This window comes from Prionailurus viverrinus, chromosome E2 (genome assembly GCF_022837055.1).
Source record: "Prionailurus viverrinus isolate Anna chromosome E2, UM_Priviv_1.0, whole genome shotgun sequence".
Classification (NCBI taxonomy): Eukaryota; Metazoa; Chordata; class Mammalia; order Carnivora; family Felidae; genus Prionailurus; species Prionailurus viverrinus.
Genome location: NC_062575.1, coordinates 34,229,284 through 34,252,794, shown reverse-complemented (window position 1 = coordinate 34,252,794; position 23,511 = coordinate 34,229,284). Strand labels below are relative to the sequence as shown.

The following is a 23,511-nucleotide window of genomic DNA, read 5'->3' as shown; positions in this document are numbered from 1 at the left end:
AAATACAGAATACTGTAATGGCAGTGGGTAAGTCATTTTGAATTCTATGAAAGTTATAACACAAAAATATGAAAAATAGCTATAAAAATGTGTTAATAGATAGACAATAGATGTAAATAGGTGTAATTTGTGTAAATAGATGTAAATTGTGACAACAGTCACCTAACGTTTGGTTGGGAGGGAGAAGTAGGTGTTGAATTTCTTCATGCAATTGAACTCAAGCTGTTAGCAGCTCAAACTACACTGTTAGGACTATGAGATACTTTATGTAAGCCCCATGGCAATCACAGAGAAAATTTTAAAATGGCACAAAAGAGAAACAGAAAGAAATCAAAGCACATCAGTCCAAAAAAAAAAAAAATCACAAAGCACAGAGGAAGACAGCAAGAGGGGGAAAGATAGACAGAAGAGCTATAAGAATTAACAGACGACAATGAAAAAAATGGCACTAGCGAATCCTTCCCTGTCAAGAATTAAAGGCAAATGGATTAAATTCCCCAATCAAAAGACCCAGAGTGGCTAAATGGATTTAAGAAAATAACCGGATTATGTGCTGCCTACAAGAAACTCAGGGGGTTTTGTTTTTGTTTGGGTTTGTGTTTCTGAGGTCCAGCATGCTCCGTACGGAAGTCCTGTGTGGCCAGCACTCCCAGCTCATTCCACTGGCCCGGTGGAATATCCGCCTTTGGCATGAGAGGTCCAGTGCAGCCTCGGAAGAGGCCCAGTCCTTTCCAGGACTCTTGGGCTCAACTTCGTCTCCCATATCAATCCTTCTGTGTTTATTTTTATTTACTAAGCAAACATTTATGTGGGGCTTCTGATAAGCCAGGCACTAAGTGCTTTGCAAATATTGCTTTAGTCATCACAGCAACTCCAGGAGGTTGATAATATCATTTCTCTGCAATACAAAGGAGGAAACTGAGGCACAGAGGAGTTAAGAGCTGGAAGGTGACAGAACCAGGTGGTCTGGGGCAGAAGCTGGACCCCACCCCACTCAGCGATGCTTCAGGCTCCTTGTGGTGCAGTTATGAGCTCACGGCCATTAGGACTCAGCCTATTGTAAAATTAGCCCGCTATTCATTATTTTTGGAGATGCACATTGTCAAGCTGAGGCTGCTGGGGTCCTTCCTGGGGTGTTTCATGCAGGTATGTGTCTGCTGTTTCTCAGTCTTCGAGCCACACATCACTTTCTGTCTGGGGTCACCGCAGCACTCCTGGAGCAGGGTGTTGGGGCTGAGACCGGCCTGTGAGACTGATCCAGAATCTGATTGAGGGACATGTTCAAATCTCATAAATCTTTCCTTTGCTCCTGAGACAGACAGTCCTGAGAGACTGACCTGCCTGGTGGCTTTGTGAGTGGTGACGGTCCTATGAAGTGGCCTAAAAAGAGCAGAGGAGGGATGGAGGTCCGGGCCTCGCTGAATTGACCCTACCATGAGGCCATGGAATCATGGCCTGCTGTAGCAGGAAAGCCTTTGGAGACACCCTCTTGACTCCTCTGTTTATACAAATGGGGAAACTGAGGCAGAATATGACGTTCCCAGGCCAGCGTTTTTTTTCCTGCCATAACCGTTTGTGTCCCGGTGAGCAGGACTGGGAAAGTAGGGCAAAACAACAGGGATCTGAGTTGGTTGGAAAGAGGGAGCCACTGAAGGCTGCAGAGCAGGGGAGGGATCCCGTGGAAATAAAGAAGTAGTGTGCCATCCGGATTAGGGTGTGAGCCAAGGAGCTAGTTGGCAAAACATTTTCCAGGTAGCTGACCTCAGCCTAGGAGCCCAGCCGAACCAAGAAATGAGGCGGGCGAGGCCGCCCCCGGGGTAGGCCGGGAGAGCTGTGTGGGCGGGGGCCCGGCAACCCAAGGGGACGCTGTCTGCTCACGAGTAGAACAACCCGGGCTGTGTGTGGGATGTCATGGCCTCAGTTTCGGGTTGGAGAGGCCCTTTGCACCTGCCCAATTTGCATTCTGGGCAGCGACTTGGCCGCCGCTGAGGACAGCTGGCTGAGGCTGCAGGGAGACGCCGGGCCTGTGTTTTGAGCAGGAGCCAGGGCTGGATTCTGGAACAGGCAGCCGGCCCAGGTCCAGTCCACACTGGCCCCTGATCAATGAAAACTGTCGTAGGGCCAGCACATTGCCGCCGTCACCGCCTGCGGGCCGCTGGGCTGGGCGGGGCCTCCCAGGGCTGCGGTCCCCAGAGCCCTGGGCTCTGAGAACATTATCAGCGTGTCCTGGCCTGCCAGGGGGCGGGTCCCACCCCTGCCCCGTGCCCTCCCTGCTCCGTGATTCACAGCCCCGTTTGTCCCTGCTGGCCATCTCACCCACGACGGTCCCGTCGACACACGGAAGAAACACGAGACCTGCAGACAGGAGGCAAAAGGAGAGTTCGCTGTTTACTTTTTTGGCTTATGTTTTTTTTACGCCTTCCAGGCACTGTGCCAGGTCGGTAGGGCCTTCAGTAGTGAGGAGATGTGGGGTCCCTGTCCTCCACGCGCTTGTCTAGCCATGTGGGGAGACTGGCGATCCACAAGTAGTCGTACAGAGCGCCGAGGGCTGTAATGAGGGCATCCCAGGTGGTGGGGGGGGGGGGACACAGAGTGGGGGGCCATGCTGAGTCTGGGGGGGTCCTGGGCTGGCTTCTCCAGGAGGGAACATTAAAGCTGAGCTGGAAGAGAAGGAACGAGGTGGCAGCTAGGAGGAGAGAATAGTGGGAGTGGCCTGGGCAGAGGGCAGTGATGGGGAGACAGGGTGGAAGGCATTGACCACGGGGGTGGGTGCAGGTGGGCAAGGTCAGTTGTAGGTAGGGCTACTGCCGGCCCATTTACCCGTGACACTCCTAGTCACTCCTGTTGTCCTGGCCTGGTTATTAATAGCTCCCCCGTTCACTCTCAAAAGTGACCTGGTTTGGGCAGAAAATTGTGTGGCCATAGACCCAGATACAGTCAGTAGTATCCTTGTTTTACAGACGAGGAAACTGAGGGTCCCAGAGGCTCGAGGAAGTAGGGCAAGGCCCTGGAATGGGACAGAGCTGGGATGGGATCAGGGCCTGTCTGACTTGAAAGCCCAGGCTTTCCCATAATCCCATGCCACCTGCCACAGTAAAGTGTAAAGTTAGAGACACAAGCAACTGAAATATTTGCTGAGCGTGACTCCACACAGCATCCCCGTGCCAGGGTTGGTGGATGGCGTCAGAGGAGGCCGGATTGAGCAGCACTCATCCAGGGGCCTGTGACAGAAAACAAGCTCAAACTGGTCTAAGTAAAAAGGGGTGATTTAGTGGTTCATGTAATTGAAAAGTCGAGGGAGAGGACTAGCTTCAGGCATAGTTTGATCCAGGCACTCAGACAGTGTTGTCAGGACCCATTTTCCATGATTTCACCTCCTGGTTCTGTTTTCTTTTGTGTTGGCTTTTTTCTTAGACAGAATCTCTCTGTAAAGAGGTAAAATGTTTTCTTCAGGGTCAGATTCCCGCCCTCACATCTCATTAATGTCAGCAGAAAAAGAGAAGCTGTCAAAGAGAAGCATCTCTTTGACCCAAGCTCGGGTCATGTGTCTGGCCTTGACCAATCGCTATGACCAGGGATGTGCAGAGTTCTCACTGATCGGGCCTGGAACATGTGCCCACCCTTCTGGTTAGGGGGACAAATCAACCCTGTCCATACCTCATGAGTGAAAGTGGTGGAGGGCTAGGATTTCTAGGTAATATATAGAACAGCTAGTTTTATGAATTTCAGATAAACAACACTTTTTTCCATAAGTATATCCCAAATGCTGCACGAGTGCATCTGAGATTCAGATTTGAGTGTCCTGTGTTTTTATTTGTGAAGTCTGGCAAGCCTGTGGAGGGGTGGCTCTCCAGGGAAAATCAAGGTGTTACCAGAAGAAGGAGAAACGGATGTTGGGGGGATGGGGTGGGGAGTTGTTTGTCCAAATCACAGGTGCTCACTACGGAGACAAAGAGAGTGATAAAAAGCTTTCCTTCAGCCTTGGATTTCTCCTGAAGGTACATCTGTGAATCCAGCCCCAAGAGCTATGGACGTTCAGTGAGAGAAGTCCCTGGAGGATGAAGTGCTCAGGAAGGGCTCCCTGTACTTGAGTTAGGCCCCGGAGATGGAGAGAGGCGTATATTGAAATGGGGGTGGGGTGAGTGGTGGGTGGGAGAAAATGTCTGTTTCTGTCTGCCAGTGAGACCTGAGTCCCGGCATGGGATGCCTGGCTCCTCATGTTGCCGGACTGGCTGTGGGGTGATCCCTTTGTCTGAGACTAACCAACCTGCTGGTCGGCCTGTCTGCTCCCTGTGAATTCACCAAACGTGTCCAGATTCCTCCAATCAACTGGTAGTTCAGTGAAGAGCCATCAGGTACCACAGAAGCAGAGCCTGAGACAAGGATCATGTGCAAGTGATTCATGAAGGATGTTCTCCCAGGGCAGATCAGGAAGGAAGGGGAGAAAGCACGGCAAAGGGAAGGCAGGCTATGTGCAATTTCAGGAAAAATCTTGGTCTGAGCCTTATCCTGCAAGGAGCTCTGGAAGGTAACTTCTGGCTCAGAGTTGGCCCGCACTGGAGGTGAGGAAGCGGGGCTCAGGGCCACCTGGCGCAGGGCGGGATTGTGGCGGGGGGAGGGGGGCAGTTCTCTGAAGTCCTCTGAAGACGCCTCCCAGGGGTGGGCCGCCGGTGGGGAAAGCTTCCTGAAGGTGGGTGTGGGTAGCATGCGGAAATGGCAAGGGGTCGAAATGGGGGCCATAGTCAAAGGGTCTCGGGAAGTTGGAGAAACCTGTGCACTGCGAGCACTTCAAGGGGCTCCCGATGCGAATCGGCTGCGATGTTTGAGAAATCCCACAGTGAGGAACCTGGGATCCTCCCCAAACTGCACGAGCCATAGAACCCTGCCTGTGGGGACACCGGTCTGAGTCTGCACTTGCTGACCCGGGGCACCCGCTCCCTGCCTTCTGGTGGAGTGGAGGGGCTCTGCTTTTTATTTCTGGCCCCTGTGGGGGGGACTGACTTTTGTTGGCTCTTGCGGCCCGCTTTGAGTGTTCTGGATCCTGATTGTGGCTGTGCCACACTTTGCGACGAGGGGCAAGCGCTATCTCCTTTTGAGGCTTGAGTTTCCCCATGTGTCCTCCGAGTGGTTCTTAACCTGAAACGTTCGCAGAAAGGTTCAGCGTGCAGTTTTGTTTGTGTGGCATTTTCCTGGGGGGCCAATCTTCAAGGGGTCTGGACCTTCCCTCAGGTCAGAACCCCTGCGCGAAGGCTCGGGTGTGGCCCGGATGCCTGCGGTCTGAGGGGCTGCCTGTATGCGTCTGCAGGCCACTCTTCCTCTGCGTCCAGGAACACACCAGATGTCGTGTGTCAGGAGCCCTGGCCTTCCTCTCGGGGGTCTTGGTTCCTCCCGACTGTACTGCGTGTTCCTGCCTCCCCTTTCACAGCCCAAAAGCCTTCTCGTCTATAAGGGGGTGAGCGCTCCCTCTTGACCTCTTAGGGTACAGGGTGAGTCAGACGACCCGGGGACCGCAGTGGGACAAGGTGCGATGGACACAGTCACTGCTGTGAATGTCCTCTTGTCCCCAGGTCGAAGTGCATCCTTAGAACTTGGATGCCAGCCAAGGCTTAGCACCTCCTAGGCTTCCCTGGGCTTCTGGAGGGACCACTGTGGCGGCAGGGGTCCCTGGTATGACCCATAGGAGCAGACAGCCACCTTTCGGATTCCTACAACCCCTCCCCCCCTTAAAAAAAAAAAGATTTTGGCTTGCCTGAGAATGGAAATAGTAGAATTTGATGTGTAGCCGTTGGGGTCGGGAGAGAGAGAGCTGCCCTCCCCCGCTCCCAGCGACAGCCCAGTTTTATATGCTCAGCTGGCCTCTTGCCATTTCTGGAATCAAAGCCTGTCTGCATTACATGACCACAAAGAAGGGTCTTGCCAGCGCCCCCGGCTTCCTACGCACCCACAGCCAAGAGCACTGGGAAACAGTCGGGTTCCCGGAGGGTTCTCTTCGTGGGCTGTGCACGTGGTGGGGCCGTGGGAGGGGGCCGTGGGATCTGGGGTGCAGAGAGGCCTGGTACTCCTGCTTCCCTCCCAGATGGGATCTGGAAACCACCCATTTCACTGGAAAGTTTCAGACCACACCACCTGGCGGCAGACTTCTGTTTGCGAATCCTTCTCGAACCGCCGTGGGCCCCCAGTTCCGTTTGCTTGCGTGTGTCTTCTTCAAAACGCTTCCCGTCATTTCTGATCGTAGAAGTAGTCATGCACGTTCACAGCAAGCAATTGGACAATGTTGCATCCAGCGCCCAGGCCCAACCTCTGGGACCATTTTGCTGCCGCTCTTTCCAAATGCGCCTGTGTGACCGCGGTGCGTGGAAAACGCATGCGGATAATCTTCGTGGATGCGATCGTGTTCTTTCCGCTCTGTGGCGACTGCTTGCCTCTCTCAGGAAAATGCGGGGAATGTTTTTCTGGGTCCGTAAACTTAGAACCGCATTTAGTTGTTTGACACGTATTCGTGGAGCACCTCCTCTGTCGGGCAGTACTTGGTACGCCAGATGGTGATAAGTGCCCCAGAGGAAACTAAGGCAGAGAAGGGGTGAGGGAAGGCGGCGGGGGGTGGGGTGGGGGCTGCCATTTAAATAGAAGGGTTTGGGAGACCTCACCCAGGTGATGAGGTGAGCCAAAACCTGAAGGAGGGGAGGAGGAGAGGATATGTGGGAAAAGAGTTTCAGGTGGTGGGAACGGCATGTACAAAGGTCCTGAGGTGGGAGTGTGCCCGACATGTCTGCAGCAAGGAGGTGAGGGTGGCTGGGGCAGAATGCATGAAAGGGAGTAACAGCAGGTCAGGTAGATGATGGGGCAGACAGGCTGGGTGGGGCTTTGTAGGGCATTAGGAGGACTTTGGGGAATGGAGGGGGAAGGGCAGAGACTAAGAAATGGTGGCCATCGCCCCAGTGAGAGAGGATGACCTCTCTCCCTGGCTTGGCGTGCACCATAGGTGTGGAGGAGGTGAGGGCGCGTTGGGTTCGAGGTACATTTTGGAGGCAGAGCCTGCAGGATGTTGCAGGGACTTGGCCAAGCGTTGAAAGGGCAGCGGCAGGCCGACCCCTGCGCTGCTGGCCTGAGGAACAGGAAGGAGGGTCCTGCCCTGGTTGGGTGAGGGGGGAAATCAGGGAGGCCGGCGGGAGTCAGTTTGGATGCGTGAAGTCGGAGATGCCTGTGGAACAGCTTGGTGAGTGTGGAGTGGGCGGTGAAGCCACATCGTTCCCTTTAGCGGAACAGCTTTAGAAAGCTCAGTGTCTTTTGAGTATAAGACCATTGCGCGTTCTTGGTTAAAAAAGAGAGAAAGAGGAGGGGAGGGGACGGGAGCAGGGGAGAGACAGGACAAACCCAGAGAGTCCAGAAAGCTGGTCAACTGAAGGGGACGGCTCCCCGGCTGCCCATGCCTGCTCCCCAAGGGTAGCCACTGTTACATGCAAAGCATAGCATGTCCTTCCAGAAGTGTTCTGGAGAATATGCCTCTTTTGTTTCGGAGCACAACAGGATTGGCCCCTCGGCGGTCCTCACCTGCTCTCCCACCGGCCGGCGCCTGGGGCCCTGGGAGCCTGGGTTCCCGAGCAGTGCCGCTAACCCTTCCGTTCTTCCAAGTCCGCCTTCTTATGGGACATTCTAGGCACGTCTGTGTCACAGGCCCATTTTATAGGTACGGACTTGGAGACTGACAGGCACAGATCTGGTGGCACATAAACAGTTAAGATTCCAAATGAACTGAGTCCTCAGGGAGACCAGATGTGTGACCCTTGATTCTGCCCAAGAGCGACATGGGGGGGGGGGGCGGTTGGGGGTCAGCAGTCATGCTGGTTGGGGCCCCGGGGACAGGACTTCACGAGCGGGCAGTCAGCGGTTGAGGGTAGAGGGCTCCCCAGATCGCAGAAACAGCCCAGGCAGGGGTCGGGAGACCCCGAGGTGGGGTCCAGCCTGTGAGGGGCCTGGGGAGAGGCCCTGGGAGCAGCGGTGTGGAGGGGTGTGGCAGGAGAGGGAGGCCTGGCAGGGGCAGACATCGGAGGGGCAGGACGACGGCTTCTGCAAGAGCTTTAGGGCAGACGGGGTGGCCTGAGTGTGTCCATGCGTGTGCACGTGTCCAAGAGAGGAGAAACGAGAAGCCAAAGCCCCTCACTCCTGAGGCTGAGAGAAACACGCTTCCTCAGGTCCCCAGGCCACACAGGGCTCCTGGCCGGGACGACCTCTGCCCCGGGCGGGGTGCACATCCTTTCCCGCAACAAGGTGACCCCCGTCTATGGGGGCGCCGCTTTCCCGGGCGACAGATGACGGCACTGTCAGTCACCAGTAGCCTGGCTCGCGGCCACCCTGCTCAGCAGGGCGCACCCGCTGGCCCCTGGCAGCAGACCTGGGCCCTGTCCCAGGGCCAGGAGCCGCTGGCAGAGATTGCCCCAGCTGCTCAGCGATCCGAGGTGCCCCACAGCCCCCTCGGCCTCTCCTGTTATCAGCGCTCGGCTGCGTGGTGTGGCAGGCCAGTGGCGGGCAGCTCCGTGGCGTAGCAGGGTCAGCAGCGTGGCTGGCTGTGGGCCGGGAGGAGGGTGGAGGAGGCAGAGACTGAGAAGCGCTGAGTGTTAGCCGCTGGCTGGAGCTGGAGGCCCGTGGGTGGCTGAGGTGCTCCCGGGTCCGGCTTTGATCAGCTGTGGGGCCTCCCTGAAGGCGGCAGGGGGTAGACAAGAGGATGGGAGGGTGGGGAGAGAAGGACAGGGGCCCCTGAGAGCAGAGAGGGAACAGCTGCGTGATGGCACGCCGGCCACCCGGTGGGTGTGCCGGGCCCTTTACACGTGCAGTCTCCTCTCCCCTTCTAAGTGGTCCTGCCGGGCGGCTGCTGTCACTTCCCTGTTCAGATGGAGAAACCGAGGCACCGACGGGGAAATCGTTTGTATGAGGTCACACGGTATAAAACAGAGGGGCCAGGGCTCAAGTCACTTGACTTCTCCAACCTCCTGGCCGCGGGGGGTAACAATGGCACCCGGCTCTCAGGGCTGTTGGGAGCGGTTAGCGAGGCCCCTGATGTGCTGGCAGAACAGACCTCTTGGCACACGTCAGGCGCTTGCGAAAGAAATGCTGGTAATTATTATCATTGAGTCCTTTATGTTCCTGACCTCAGTTACTCCCACGCCCTGACAGGCCCATCGGATCCTGGTTTCCACTGTAGAAACTCCTTTGAACTGCCATCTAGTAGGAAAAGTCCCGTCACGCCAACAGCAGACCCTTGAGGCCCCACGTCCCGCCCAGCCCCGGACAGTCTGCCTCGCGTTGGGTCACCTCCTCCCGAGAGCTCCGAAGTCCCAAAGACTGGAGATCAAGGCAGGTCCTGGGTAATGCCAAGCTCTGCTGTCTTCTCTTGGCATCAGTTATTTTAATCTGTGCCTAGGATTCATGGTCCCTGGACACCCGCTCTAGAGGAGGGCCTGTCCCGGGCGGGAGGAGCGGCCGCTGGGCCGTGAGAGCATTCCTGCTTCTGTCCTCGTCTGGTGCTTGTCTTATGTGGTGTCTCTTCCCCCCCCCCCCACCCCTCCCACCTGTCCAGGGAACCAGCCTGATCACTGGGGGTGGGGGAGGGGGCAGAGGACTTCAGCTCTGGGCTCTTGAAACCTTGTAGTTCCCCAGGTGTGATCTGCGTTCTGCTGGGAGGATGGGGCTTCAGACAGGTCGGCGGACGGCTTGTATTTTCATGGTTCTGCATTTGTTTCACGTGGATTCTGTTTTTGACGACCCTGACTATAACTCAGACATCACACCCACAATTTCACGGATCTTATTGGTAAGACTAGGTTTTAAAGAGAGAGAGAGAGAGAGAGAGAGAGAGAGAGAGAGGGCTAATTTAAAGAAAAACGTGAAGTACTCTTGGTCGCCCAAGTGGGACCCAGCTCTGGGGGCATTTGGGATGACGGCAGGTGGAGGCCGGCAGCTTGCTGGGGTGGCAGCCCAGGAAGTGGACCTTGCTGGACCGTTGCCGCCTATGGCCAGCTGTGTCTCCAGGACATGGGACTGGGCAAAGCCATCTTCGGAGGTTATTTGCACCCTGTAGGGTCTAGGGCCTGAGGCTTGGTGGAAGAAGGGATGTGGTGGCCCCAGGGCCAGGCCCCGGGTTGGAAGTCCTTCCTGCTCGGCTATGCCATCCCAGCCCCTGCCCACCACCGTCCACCTTCCTGATAAGTGTTCCCTCAAGTCCAGAAAGCCGGCTCAGGCTGGAGTCCCTGGGATGTGGGGGGCAGAGGCTGGGATGTGCCAATGGGAACAGAGGGATTATATCTTGAGCAGATAAAAACAGTCAGGGAGAAATCCAAGGAATTTTAATTACCGCTGCACATCTTCGGAGTCTTGAAGGCCTGGTCCTTGTAGGCCAGACATGCAGGCCAGCTCTGGGAATTGAGGCAGGCCACTTCTGCTCAGCCTCCCTGCCCTTCTCCAGCTGGGGGTACCCGTGGAGGTGCCCCCCTGCTTAGCAGGTGGCAGCAGCTTCCTCCCTCTGGCCTCCGAGCTTGGCTGGGATCTTGGGCTCTGATTTTAGGGGGGCTGTAATATGGTTCTGAAGGCTCTGGGGGTCACAGCTTTCAATGGCAAAGCAGCAGAAGCCCACCGTGAATTGCCGTAAGCGACGAGGGCAGCTCAGTGGCTTCTGTAACTGTCCCCTCCCCCAGGAAGCACAGGCAAGGGTGTATCTGGCCCCATGGTTCATCCCACAGATACTTGCTGTTTACTATGTATCAGGTACTGTTCTAGACCCAGTTGCCTGCCCTTGGGGAGCTGACTTCTAGAAACGACTTGGCCTAGGGCCTTGGACCAAGTGCCCTCCCCTGGGCACTGGTCTCTCTCTCTGTCCCTTTGTGAGTTCGCTTCTGGGGTACGCTGTCACAAGCAGCTGGAGATGAGATTATACACAGCCTTGGCACCGGAGAAGACTTCTTTCCCGCCAGCCGCTGTGAGAAGCATCCCCAGGGGGAGGACTGTGAATTTGCTTAGCTGGGGGACAGGTGCTGGGCAGGCGGAGCCCGGAGCCCCCAATGGGGGCTACACGGCCATGGGGGGCTGCATTGTCCTCAGGGGAATGTCGGAGGGCTCTGCCCCACATGTCATTTGTTTGAGAAGAGGTGCTGTGTCTTTCTGGAAGCAGCTGTCGGGTCTAGGTTCTGCTGATGTCCAGGAGGAATAAGTCTGTTTCCCTCCCATCGTCGAGGAGGAGGGAACCCCCAGTCCCTCCTGGCCTGTTACTGGAGCCGGGGCCCCAGGAACCTTCCCACCCCCGGCCCTTCACCAGTGGTTACCTTTCAGCCCTGGTTTGCACGTTGCCTACCTTTCAGCCCTGGGTTGCATGTTGCCTAGGTTGGGGTGGAGTGGGGAATTCCCGAAGTTTTGACCTGCCGTTCTGGTGGGTAGAGTGACGCTCAGGGACAGAAGTAACAAAGGTCCACAGGTTAAAGTGCACGTTGGAGATGGGGACATTGAGGCCCCGAAAGTGGATGGCCATGGCTTTCCTTCCATTCCTGATTCCTGCTGGGTAGGGGGACTGGAGCCCCAGAAGATCTCTTCTCAAGGGGACCATGAGCATCATCCTGTACCCACACCCCCACCCCATTCTAGAGACAAGGGGCCCGGGGCCGGGAGGGTTCTAACCCCAGCTCTGCCACTTTCTCTCCTTAAGTGACCTTGGACCAGTCCCTTAATTTCCTGGCTGAGCCCCAGGTCCTTCTTGTAAAGTGGGTTATTGTGTGGGGTTTTATTAAATTAGATTTTAGTGGTGCAAGTGATACATTAATATACTCGTCTCAAAAATTAGACTGCTTCTGAGAAAGTTGAAGTTTCTCACTCTCCATCTCTCTTGTCCCTCCCTCCTGGGGGTAACCATGGGGATACGTGGACGTTGGGTCTGGTATTTTCTTAGATGTACAGGTAGCATTATAGCCTTAACACTACTAAACTTAAACGTGCCTCCTTGCTGCTCTCATGAGAATGTCATCCGGGGGTGGACCCTGGGGCGTTGAACCACTGGACGTTAGGTTTTTGCAGGAATAAAAATGTAAGGATGTTCCAAGCACGTGGCAAAAGAAGGACACTACAGAAGGAGAAGAAAAGCTCGTGTGTAGTGTATCCCGCTACGGGTATTGTGTCTCCCTTTTCTCGTTGACTTTCTTTACGTCTAAATCCCCATTTTACAGAAGAGCAAAGTGGGAGCCGGAGTGGTTAAGCAAGGCGTCTGCGGCCACTCAGCTGCTGAGGGTGGGCCGGCAGGGGCCCGGGCTCCCAGGTTTGGCCGGGTTCCGGGGACAGAGCATCCCTGCCCTGGACGGCCTGCCTGCCCGCGGCGGTGCCGGTTCCCCAGGCACGCCTGGCCGGGCTGCGTCTGTACGGTGTGCTGGGAAGAGGGAGCTTGCCAGAAATTTCCTGGGGCAGCTCCAGGGCGGACTACTTGGATCTAAGGGTTACTGGGTGGCTGGGTCGTGCCCCCCACCCTTCTCTTCCCCCGGCATGTCCCAACCCTGTGCGTTCTTGGAATCTATAAGTTGTGCCGTGTTCTGTGGGCACCAGGAGTTTTCTTTGAAACCCGTGGCACCAACATCTGTTAGCTCTTAGAGAACAGAAAGATTGGCAAAGGACTGCCGGGGCAGGCGGTGGGGGAAGATATTAAGCTCAGGAGTATGAGTCTCAAAGACAAAGAGGAAAAACCCTAACCGAACTCCAGCCCGCTCCCAAGCCCTGCTTTGATGTGGTTTCCCGTCCCCGGAGGCCTTATAAGGCCTCATGCCTGCAATTCTGGACTCTGGGTTGGTGTTGGCTGCACTTAGCACCCGGAGGAGCTGGCCTCTCTTCCTGGGGCCCAGCGTGGGGCAGAGGAACAGCGGTGCTGGGACGTGCGAGGGAGGGGGCTTTGGGTCCTGTGGCCTGAAAGGCCACCAAGCCTGACTGCTGAGCAGGGGGCAGCCTGGCATCAGGCCGGGTGCGACAGGAGGCCTGGGGGTCCAGAGAGGCCTTTGATCAGAACTTAGAGCCTCGTCTGAGGCCGACTGTCCTGAGGGTCGGGGAGAAAGGGCCTGGGACCAGGGGCCAGAATGATTGCCGAGTAGACAAAGCAGCAGTGAAGGGAAGTCACTGCATCCCAAGCCCCATACTGGGGCTTCTTACAGGGGGGGCAGTGAAGGGTGTGGGCTCTGGAGCCAGGCAGCCTGCCTTCCATCCCGGCTCTGACACTGACTAGCTGTGTGACCTTAGGCAAGTCACTTAACCTCTCTGTGCCTCAGTTTTCTTGTCTGTGAAGTGGGGACAATAATGGTATTAGCTCAAAGGATTGCCCTGAGGATTAAATGCGAAGCGTTAAAAACAGTATGCCGGGTAGGAGGGTGTTTCCCAGTGTCTTTGAGGGCACGTTGGGTCTGGTGAGACTTTGAGCTTCTCTGAGCAAAGTTCTGGTAGCCATTTGACAATCAGAGTAGAAGAAGAAGTAGGAAACAATAACTACCGGTCTCATGAGCCTCAATCGTATCAGGTGTAACGTTAAACACTTTACCTGCCGTGGCTCACTTAACCCTCACAACCCGCCCTGAGGCATCATGAGTGCTATCATCCCTGTGTACACGTGGGGAGGCCGAGAAAGTTCCCTCACCCAAATGATGCATCTTGTGTGAAGCAGAGCTGGGATTTGAACCAGGGTCTGACCCATTCCAGTACTGTGCCTTGCACCTGCTGCACTGGGGCTCCCAGCGGGGCTCGTGGCCGTCGAGGGGTCTGAGCGCCTCCCTGAAGGGTGGTCCTGAGGGCCTGGCCCCAAACCTCGCGGGCGGGGCTCCCGGCCAGGGCCCTGCCAAGTCCCAGACCTGGCGGGGAGGAGCCGTGGGCCCTTCTAGTTGCACAGGACAAACAGGAGTACTTGTCCACCACCCACGGAGCCACTAGCCAGCCTGTTTTTCTTACACTTCTTTAAGTGTGATCCGTGGTCCCTGGCAAGTGCCCAGACTCTTGGCTGCCTCCGTCCCCGTGCCCACAGGAGCCCTGATTCCACTGCACAGGCCCAAGCCAGGCATGGCTCCAATCTTAGCTGATGATCCAGAGCCACTCGCCTGGCCCCTTGGGGCCTCCTCACTTAAATCCAGGGCTGTTGGGAACCCCATTCTCTGGAGGTTCTTGTGAGGAGTCTGTCAGTCAGTGCCTCATACACCAGGAGCACTTGGTAAATGATGCAAGTGGCTGTCATTACCATTATGTCCTGTCTCCTATGTCCCTGGAGGGTTGAGGGTGCTTTCTTCGTAGAAAAAATAATAATAACAGTTATAACTCTGAGTTTACAAATTGCAGATCATTTTTATGAGCGTTTATTCCTTGAGAGATAGAAAGCGTGGAGCCGTGGCAAAGATTGAGGGAGAGGATATACTCATAAGGTGCCTCGCACGGTGCCTGGCACTTAGGAGACGTGCGAGAAGGTCAGCTGTCCTATCGTTGCTGTGGTTCGTCATTGTGCCCATTTTACAGAGAAACAGACTGAGGTCCCAAGAAGGCAGTGGCTGGCCAATGCCAGCCCGGTCCAAGGGCGAGCGAGGCAAGGGAGCCAGGACGTGATCCTGTGTCTGGCCCCACACTGCATTGCCTCTAGCTTAGCGATTCAAAGCTTGAAGGCCACAGACACTGCACGGCACTGGCCCCGGGCCGCCTGGCTCAGCGGATGAAATGAACGTTTGCCAATGTCGAGCTTCTGTAACTGCACAGTATGTCAGTGGACCGTGGTGCAAAGGAGCTCTCACAGGGTTATACAGAGCAGGGTAAGGTTTAGCAGGAAGAGGCCGACCCCGGAGCTTGCCAGAAGCCTGCTTTAATATGCAGAGATGTGTCTTTACTGTGTCAGAGAGCTTCGTCCTCACAGCAGACAGTTCTCAGAGTGCGTGATACACACTGTGAGGCATCGTTATCGGGGTTCCAGACGGCTGCTTTGTTGGGAGTGACGTTCGGAGTCTTTAAACTCCTCCAAGTCTGCCAGTAAGAAGACACGTGCGCTCAAAAGTATGGGTCTGGCAGGTCCTGTCTGCCTTGCCTGCAGCGGTCAGGGTGGTGGGCCAAGGTCAGCACTGAGCTCCCCGCTTTCCAGAAGAGCCGAGCGTGAAGCGGGCTGTTGACTCCCTTGAAGACCGTCAGCTGCTCCTGTGAGGAAGTGCTCCTTTATGGGGAGATGGCATCCGTCTTCCTCTGGCATGAAAGATGGGCTCTAATTGGCTGCCGGAGCGTCCCAGCCGTCTAATGATGCCACCTGAGTGCGTCCCTTCCCTGTCACCAGCTCCCTGCTTCCCTGTCAACTCCAGCGCCGTTAACACAAACAGCCAGTTTACAAGCCCGGGAAGTGTTCGGTGATTATGATAATTGGCGGAGGAGGAGGGAGAAGCCATCCTCTCTCCAGGAATCAAGCAGCCTGGTTTTGAAGTCAGTGGGACCCCGGGAGTCTGAGTGGCCACATTTTCACAACCCGTAGGAAAGAGTGTGTGACGCCCCCGAACGATCTGAAGGGAGAGCGAGAGGAGAACACCGGCCCTGATCCATAAAATGTCAGCTGTTGATCCTTTAAAAAAAAAAAGAAAAGAAAAGAAGAGAAGAGAAGAGACTTAGCTCCAGCTGTGTCCAGTTGATAAGATCAGATATACAAAGCATTATTTTTGTTTGGTTAATCAAAGCAAGCCCTGATTTTTCTGTTACGGATCTGAGGTGCAGGATTTTTTTTTTCCTTCTAAGTTTTCAACGAGAAGGGTACGTTCTCATTTTTCTTTCTCTTTGCCCCCCCCCCCATTTTTTTTTTTTCAAAAAGAGAAGTTGGTGACAGCTGCTGAGTTTGGGCTTTTTTATTGCTTGTCATTTTGTGGTTCGAGAAATGCTGCCGTAGCATTGTTGTGGCATCTAAAGAGATAAGGCGGTATAATTTCTCAAACCTTGTCTCTCCCCCAGAAGAGGAGCATTTCCCAAAGTGGGTTCCTCGGAACACGAGTCCCATGTGATGCTTGTGTAAAACAAATCTCCACGGTCTAAATAGGAGGAAAATTGGGGAACGTAGCCTCAGTTACTACTTGGATACTCACAGTGTCCATTACCGTCGTAAATTCTTCAGTACGGGATCTCGCGTAACTTCAGAACAATCTTTTTTAGATCACAGAACTCTTACGGGCAGAATACCAAAAAATGCAGAAGACAGTCTGGCAAATGCCGGCCCTGCTTCTTCCGTATCTAGAGTCATCCTGCAGGGGTGGGGTGAGATAGGTCGTACCTTTGTCGACATCCCAGAAATTTCCCAGCCTGTGGACCAACCAAAGTCCCCTGGCCAACCTGACCACATCTGAATGACAGCCTGAGCAGGCTGGTTGGGACCAAGTCTGTCATATGGGATAAGCCGCCAGGCATCCTCACCAGGCAAGGCATGTGCCAGGATCAGGCTGGTTTCTGGCAGGTGTGTGCACGGGGGAGATGTGGCAGGCCTGTCTGAAGATCAGCCCAAGCCAAAGCATGAAGGTTTCTGAATGTGATGCTGAAGAGTTGGGGTTTATGTTAAGGGTAATAGAGACCTCCCCTTGGGCACTCCAGGCCCTCTTTGTAAACCCATGGAGACGGCCCGCCCGGGACCCTCTGCTGGAGAAGGGTTCAAACTGAGATCCCTTCTCGGGGCCCACAGGGGCGGCTTGCTGGAGTCGAGTTGACTCCAAGGGGTAGATGAGAGACATTTTCTCATCTTGTCTCTGTCTTTTTCCAGGGTGGAGGGTGGAACTTCCTTTCTGAGGGAGAAGTATGGTCGGGTATAGTATTTTATAGTGAGCTGAGAAAAAGTTACTTCCTGAAAAGCATGGTGATAGTTCACTTTTCACGTGTGATAGGATCCACCTCAGTTGACCTAAATTCCCATTGGAAGAATTAGAGCAGGATCCCCGCTTCCTTGTGACCAGCTGGGCACACGTTCGTGACGTCCCATCACCAGGCTCCTACCTGACTCTGTCCAATTCTTGCTTAATGTCCCTGCTTTGTCTTCCTCTAGGAGCTCGTGGGTGAAATTTTCAGAGAAACGCTCAGTGAGGAGGAAGAGGAAGGCTTTCGGCTAGAAGGTACTGGAATCCATTGCTCTCTTCTTCCCAGGGTGCAGTGAGATGGGGAAGGGGCCATCTAGTCTGCCGTGTGCCCTGTGTGCCCTCTGGAAAATCTGCAGACCAGGCGGAGGACTGGACCCTGTCAGTGGGGGTGAGTGGGGGTGAGAGGCAAGAAGGGAATATCGCCCTTCACAGGTCCAAGCCCAGAGTGGAGCCAGGCTCCCGAGGCTCACATCCTGGCTCTGCTCTGTATTGGCTGTGGAGCCTTGGACAGGTTGTTGGAGCTCAGCTTTCCCATTGGGGGGTGATCACAGTAGCAGCTCATTGGCCCCTCAAACTGTGTTCGGCACGTAGCTGATCTATTTCCCCATTTGTCATTCACATTGCTCAGCTGGAGCACATACAAATGGCACCCCACTGGCCGCTCTCCGCTCACTCCTGTCTTTGTTCAAGGGGAAGCACCTGTTGTGGAAAGGAGGCGGACACTGGAGCACCGACTTGACTTTGGGCAAGGCACGCCACCTTTCTGAGCCTTAGTTTCCACACTTACAGAACAGGAATGAGAGCCTTCTCCCTGCTGGACTCCCTGAGTTGATGCAAAGCATAGGTGGCATTGACTGGAAAGCATTTGCGAAGCGGGATAGCATTTCCGTTTTATGCTCAGAATCCGAGAAGAGAATCATTGCACTGGGAAGCCTTAGGATGGTAGGGGCTTCGCTATTGAGGTGAGGACAGGCAACTTGTAGGGGAGCTGAGGGTCTTAGGGGGATCTAGGCCTTGGGCCCCTGTAGAGCCTTGAGAGGAGAGCAGACAGTGCCAAGCGTTTCTCAAGGGGAGCCTGGGCCAGGCCTGAGGACTGTGGCCACACACAGCTTGACAGTTGTCATAAGCATAGGGTCCCCCTGCTCAGCCCCAGGCCTGCTGCATCCAATCTACACTGTAAGAGACTCCCCAGGTGACTTGTGCACTTTGAGAAGCACTGTTTTAAGAGATCCACCCCGTTGCCCAGGAGCTGGACGCAGGCTGGGACCCAGGTATCTATCGGACTCAAATATGAGCAGGTCCTGAACCAAGGGTGGGGAGTCCCATGGATGGAAGGCTTTGTGAAGGCTTGGGGGTGTTTCCCTTGAGCGTGCTTGCTTGCAGATCTGGTGGCTGCACGCAGGGGCTCTGCAGCTCTGATTCTGTCATGCCCTGGCTCCCCTCAAGCCTCAGCTGTCATCTTTGGTTCCATGGGGAGAGATGTCAGGAGTTGGTGCCGAGAGATCTGGGGAGTCAGATAAGGGTGTGCAGGGTGTAAGCCCTTAGGGATTGAGCTGATCCCAGACATTGATTACATGGGCATCAGCCCTCATTCCTGTTAGGTATTCATTTGCTCATTCGCACCATAACTCATTAGCAAGTTCATTCTCTTGTTCATCTATCCCTCCACCTGTTCCATCCATCGCCCATTCACTACCCATCCAACCACCACTCATCTGTCTGTCCCTTTGTTCCCCTGTCACTCACCCACCCACTGGTCACGCCCCATCCATCCATCCATCCATTGCCTTTTCATTCTCCTCTCTACTCTCCTGTCACCTGCCCACCAGCCAGCCAGCTCTTCGTTATCACTCAGCCACCCATAATCCATCCTCCACCCATGGATGGATTCAATCATCCCTTCATCCACGGAACCATCGTCCTCCAATCATCATCTATCTGTCTTTCTATCCATCATTTGTTGAGCCTCTAGTTACTGCTAAAAACAAGGCAGTTCTCTGTCCATTGAGGCTCAGTTTGAAATCATGTAACTGATTTCAAGTGAGGTGTCTTTGCCTTCAATCGGACATGAAATGGCCCGCCCATGGAATCCACTTCCCTCTGATGTCTGCATTCAGAGCATGCGTGCTGTTATAATGAAGTAGAAGGAACATTGGCCCTGGCTCCCCTCCCAGCTCTGGTAGCGACCTGCTGTGGATTGTGGCCAGGTCCCTCCAGCTCTGGGCCCCCCTTGCCCTCTGTAACATGATGAGTGGGGATGTGGAACCGGACTCTGTGGGTGCACGGAGGCTGTGGGCTCCTTGCAGGGAGAAGGAACCCCTGAGACACGGGGAGGGCGACACTTACAAACATTGGTTGATGGATGGGGGATGAATATGAGGTGCCTGGGGGTCCCAGCTCCCGTTGGGGGAAAGGGTGTGAGGTTGGCATCATTCAGTCTGACCCCATGTCCCCCCACCCCCCGCCCCAGCTGCATTCCTGGCCTTGAAGGGCAGCCTGGGCACCTTGCTCATTACTGATGATGTCTAGGCACATCGGTGCCACCACTGATGAGGGAGGGGGCTCAGGCCACTCTCCTGCCTCAGTTTCCCAACTAGGGGTCGGACTAAGTTGTCGGCGGTCAAGCTTTTCGGCCTCTTTCTTCAAGCCAAAGCTGACGCAGAAGCAGAAAATACAAAACACATCAGGTTGCAGAAAGATGCAGCATGTCACAGTATGTTTTGTGTAAAAAAGGGCACGACACAGCACTCCGTATTTCCTTGCACATATGCGTGTGTACCGCGTGCATATCACGGGGTGGCTGGAGGCCTCGACACACAAAGACAGTAGCTCCTCTTGGGCGTGGGAGAAGGATACTAAAATCAAAGTGTGCACAAAGAGGACGATAGTGATGAATGTCCAAACTTTCACAAGGAGGATGAATTGAGAGGCGAACCACAGCATTAAAAAGTGAGAGCACTGCGTAGATGAAGCAGTTAAGAGTGAGACTGCTCTGGTGTGTGCCTGGGCTGCCCGCGTGGCCCTGGGACTCCTTGGGAGGATGCTGGGCCCGTGACTGCCTGTGGTGCCACGGTCGCCCTCGGCGCAGAGGCCTGAGGCCAGAATGGGGGGACGTGGCCACAGTAAGAGCAGGTGCTGCTGAGTCCCCGAGAAGCATCCACCTGGCCTGGGGGCGTCCCTCTGTGCTACCCGGCCAAGGGAGAGCACGCAGAATCCTGACTCTCTCCTTTGTCTTCCTGTTGGCCAAGTTCATTGCCTCTTGGCGGGCTGGAGGGCTGTTTAAGGGAGAAAAAAGGCCATCTGAGGCGTGAAGATAAAAAGAAGTCTTTTAGCCATCCCAGGAGAGGACGGCTTTAGCTCCTGCGTTGTTATGTAAAGCCGGCCCTAATCCAGCATCTTAACCGCCTTAACTGGCCAGCTGGGAGCTCGCGGGACGGCAGATTAAGTCCGGGCTTGGTGCGAGGCTTCCGAGCTCCTTTTGAACTGTGGAGAGAACAAAGTAAACATCAAAAGTCCCAAGCCAGGAGAGCTGGCTGGGCGTGGCAGGGGCGGACACGAGGCTGGCTTTCCAGGGGAGAAGGGGAGAGGGACCCTCCCTCTGCTGGCCCGGCTGGGGTCTGAGCATGGGCGGCCAGCCCCACTCGTCACTCCAGTACCCACCTGGCGTCCCCACCTCCCCGGCTGGGCCGTAGGACAGGCGGTGGCAGCCTGTGGCTTGTGGCCTGAGGTGCAAACGGGTGCCACCCTTGTTTGGCTGACCTGTGTCACCCTGAATGGCCCCCGGAAGAGCTGTGTTTGGGGGTGTTCTCTCCACTTGGCATAAGATGCAGCTTCCTCTCTAGGTCCCCTCTCTCCCTTCCACCTAGGGCTGTCCCCCTCCCTCCCCATGCCTTGACTCACTTCTGCCCCTCCCCCTCTAGTATCTGCCCACTGACCCTAACACCGAGTCTGTTTCCTGTCTTCTGACCTCCACTTGGGGATGAAAGCAGGCAAAGAGCAACCTGCCTGGCATCTATGGAGAGCTGACTTCACAGAACGCCCATCAAGGAACCCTCAGGATGAGTGAAGTCAGGAGGCCCCTCCCCTTGGGGGCCCAGGTCCTCCCTCCAGGACCCAGGGCTGCTGGGGGGGGGGGGGGGGGCAGGCCTCCCTCTGCGCAGCCTGGGTCTGGCCTGACGGGGCCTATGGGATCCCCACTTCCCCAGCCTGAGGCTGTGGTAGAGTAGCTAGTCCTGCCCGGCAGGGCCGTGGTGTTGGGATTGAGGCCCTGGGGTCCGAGTGGCCCCACTGTGAGCTTAGGACCTGCCTGACTCTGGATGGGCCCCAAAGTTTGTCTCACCCCCACCCCCTCGGAACCCAGGGGAAGTACCTTCCTATCTTTATTTGGACCTTTTGGGAATTTGCAAGTCGGGCCCCAGAGCAGCCGGGCTTTAAACCACAACTCACTGGGTGACCTGGGGTGAATCCCTTCACTTCTCTGTTCTGCATTTTCCTTGTCGGGTGGGGGGGGGGGGGGTAATCATTAGCACTTCCTCCTCAGGGCTCCCGTGAAGACCGTGAGGTCATTTATGTAAGCCCAGAGAACGGCCCTGGTGCGGAGTAAGTGCCCGGTGTCTGTGAGCTGTCATGAGTCTTATTGTTTTATGGGTCTTTTCTTGAAGGGGAGCCAACTGGTGTTTATAATTATTTACCAGTCCAGATCAAAGAAGACCTATTTTCAAAGTTTCTTTAATCCTATTAGCATCTCTGAATGTCTCCTTCTTCTCCCAGTGCCTGACATAGAGTCTGGCATGCTGTAAGTGCTCAATAAATACTCACTGGAAGAATGAAGTCAACAGCATGAAGTCAGACAGTCCCCTCCCTCGGGCCACCCAGGCAGGTCCTGTGTACTCCCCCTTGCGGCCCAGGTCCGTCTGTCTCGGCCCCCAGGTGTGATGTGTCAACCATTCACAGACCCGAGGAGCCCTGGGAAGGCCTCTAGCCCCCTTCATTTGTAGTTGGCCAGCTGAGGCCCAGAGAGGGGACGTGAGCCGTCTAAGGTAACACAGCAGACTGAGAATGGAGCTCAGGCCTCTGACTCTTGCTCATTCAGGGAGTATTTAGCTGAGCATCTCCTGCAGGCGTGGGGCCCTGCTGAGTCCTGGGTGCTCGACCATGAACCAGGTAGGTGGGCCTTACTGGCAGGGTGCTCGCCTGAGGGAGGCAGGTAGTGACTGAATAATCCAGAGAACGGCCGTGCAAATTTCTGGTAGTGGTAAAACGCCGTGAGGGGTAGATTGTGGCAAGGCCTCTCGGAGGAGGTGACATCTCAGCTGAGGAAGGACCAGCCTTGGGAGGATGTGAAGGGAGAACAGCCAGGAGGAGCAAGCAGAACCCCAAGGTGGAAGGAACTTGGGGTTTAGGGAAGAACAAAAGGGAGGCCTATGTGGTAGGAGGAGCCACTGGGGACAAGGGTGGGCCAGCGGGCAGGGGTGGGACCACACGCTTGGGTTTTACGCTGCCTTTGAAGAGAAGGCATAGGCGAGTGCCAGCTTCTGACATCCGTTTTAACAAGATCCTTCTGGAAAGCGTGATGGGCCGCGTGTGGGGAGGAAGGAGGTCATGGAGACGGGGCACGGTCACAGTAGTACGGGTGAGAGGTGATGATGTCACCCAGCATCGGGGCTGGGGGGCTGGAGGGCAGTGGGTAGCCCTGGGGGTAGAGGTGAGAGAGGGGAGGTCGGTGAAGGAAAGAAGGGATCCCGGGTTCGCCTTCGACGTCCGGCTTAAGGACAGAAGGCAGTGGTGGTGCCGCTTCTGACGTGGAGGCTTAGGCGGGTGACAGTGGAGGCTTTTTGTTGGGGGCACATTGGGTTCAAGATGGCTGTTGGACATCCAGGTAGAGAGGCCAGGTAGACAGTTGGACACTGAGTCTGGAGGTCAGGGAGCAGCTGGGGGGAGAAAGAGAGGGAGGGAGGGAGGGAGGGGACTTCTAAGGACGTCCCCACAGGCAGCTCTGCACCACTCCCTGGCAGGGCCGGTCAATCGGCGGGGCTGGCCAGTGGTTCCCTGGAAGCCCAAGACGAAGAAGACACGACTGGTGAGCAGCGGGGCCCCCCCGACGGAGGGCAGGCGGGCCACACCCCGCTGGCTGCCGTGTCTCAGTTCAGAGCCTGTGCTCCTGCGAGTGTCAGCGAGGCCCGACTCCACTCCGCGGCAGTCCCCCCAGAAGCCCGGGTGTCGGCGGTGACAGCAGCTTCTCTCAAGTCTGTTCTTCATAAAAGCTCAGCTGGAACAGTGGAAATTCTGACTTGTGTCAGATACCGAAGAGGCTTTAGTAGTTTCAAGTAGCTCGGGGTTAGATTCTAAAAGTTGGATTTCATCACATGTTTTAACTTGGGCGGGGACCGAGGGAGAGTGGAAGGGACATGGTATTTTTAGCCCCAAAAGGCTTTTTTCTCCTTCCTGCTCCCTCTCCCGGCTTCCCCCCCTCCCTCCCTGAACAGATGTTTCGTCTCAAGCCTATACAAACCTCAAAGCAGAGTGGCCATCAACCTTATGCTCTGATGAGGGAAAAGGCCAGAATGCTATTTGTTGGGAAGGGTTGTTTCCTTTGTTTTCTGTTTTCCTCTCCTCTTTCCCCTTAGTCACAACCGGTCCTTAAAGAAATTCTCCCTACGGT

General features: G+C 55.4%; 1 protein-coding gene across 2 annotated transcripts in view; it reads left to right on the top strand.

The window, feature by feature from the left end:
- NKD1 (NKD inhibitor of WNT signaling pathway 1) overlaps window positions 1-23,511 on the top strand; it is an 83,402-nt gene that overhangs the window by 37,545 nt on the left and 22,346 nt on the right. The window contains exon 4 of one of the 2 annotated variants that reach the window (XM_047836393.1): window positions 17,039-17,105. In XM_047836393.1, the coding sequence (XP_047692349.1) occupies window positions 17,039-17,105 (67 nt within the window). Of the gene's footprint in view, window positions 1-17,038; window positions 17,106-22,436; window positions 22,483-23,511 lie in introns of those variants that run through there. The other variant, XM_047836394.1, reaches the window with a different exon arrangement.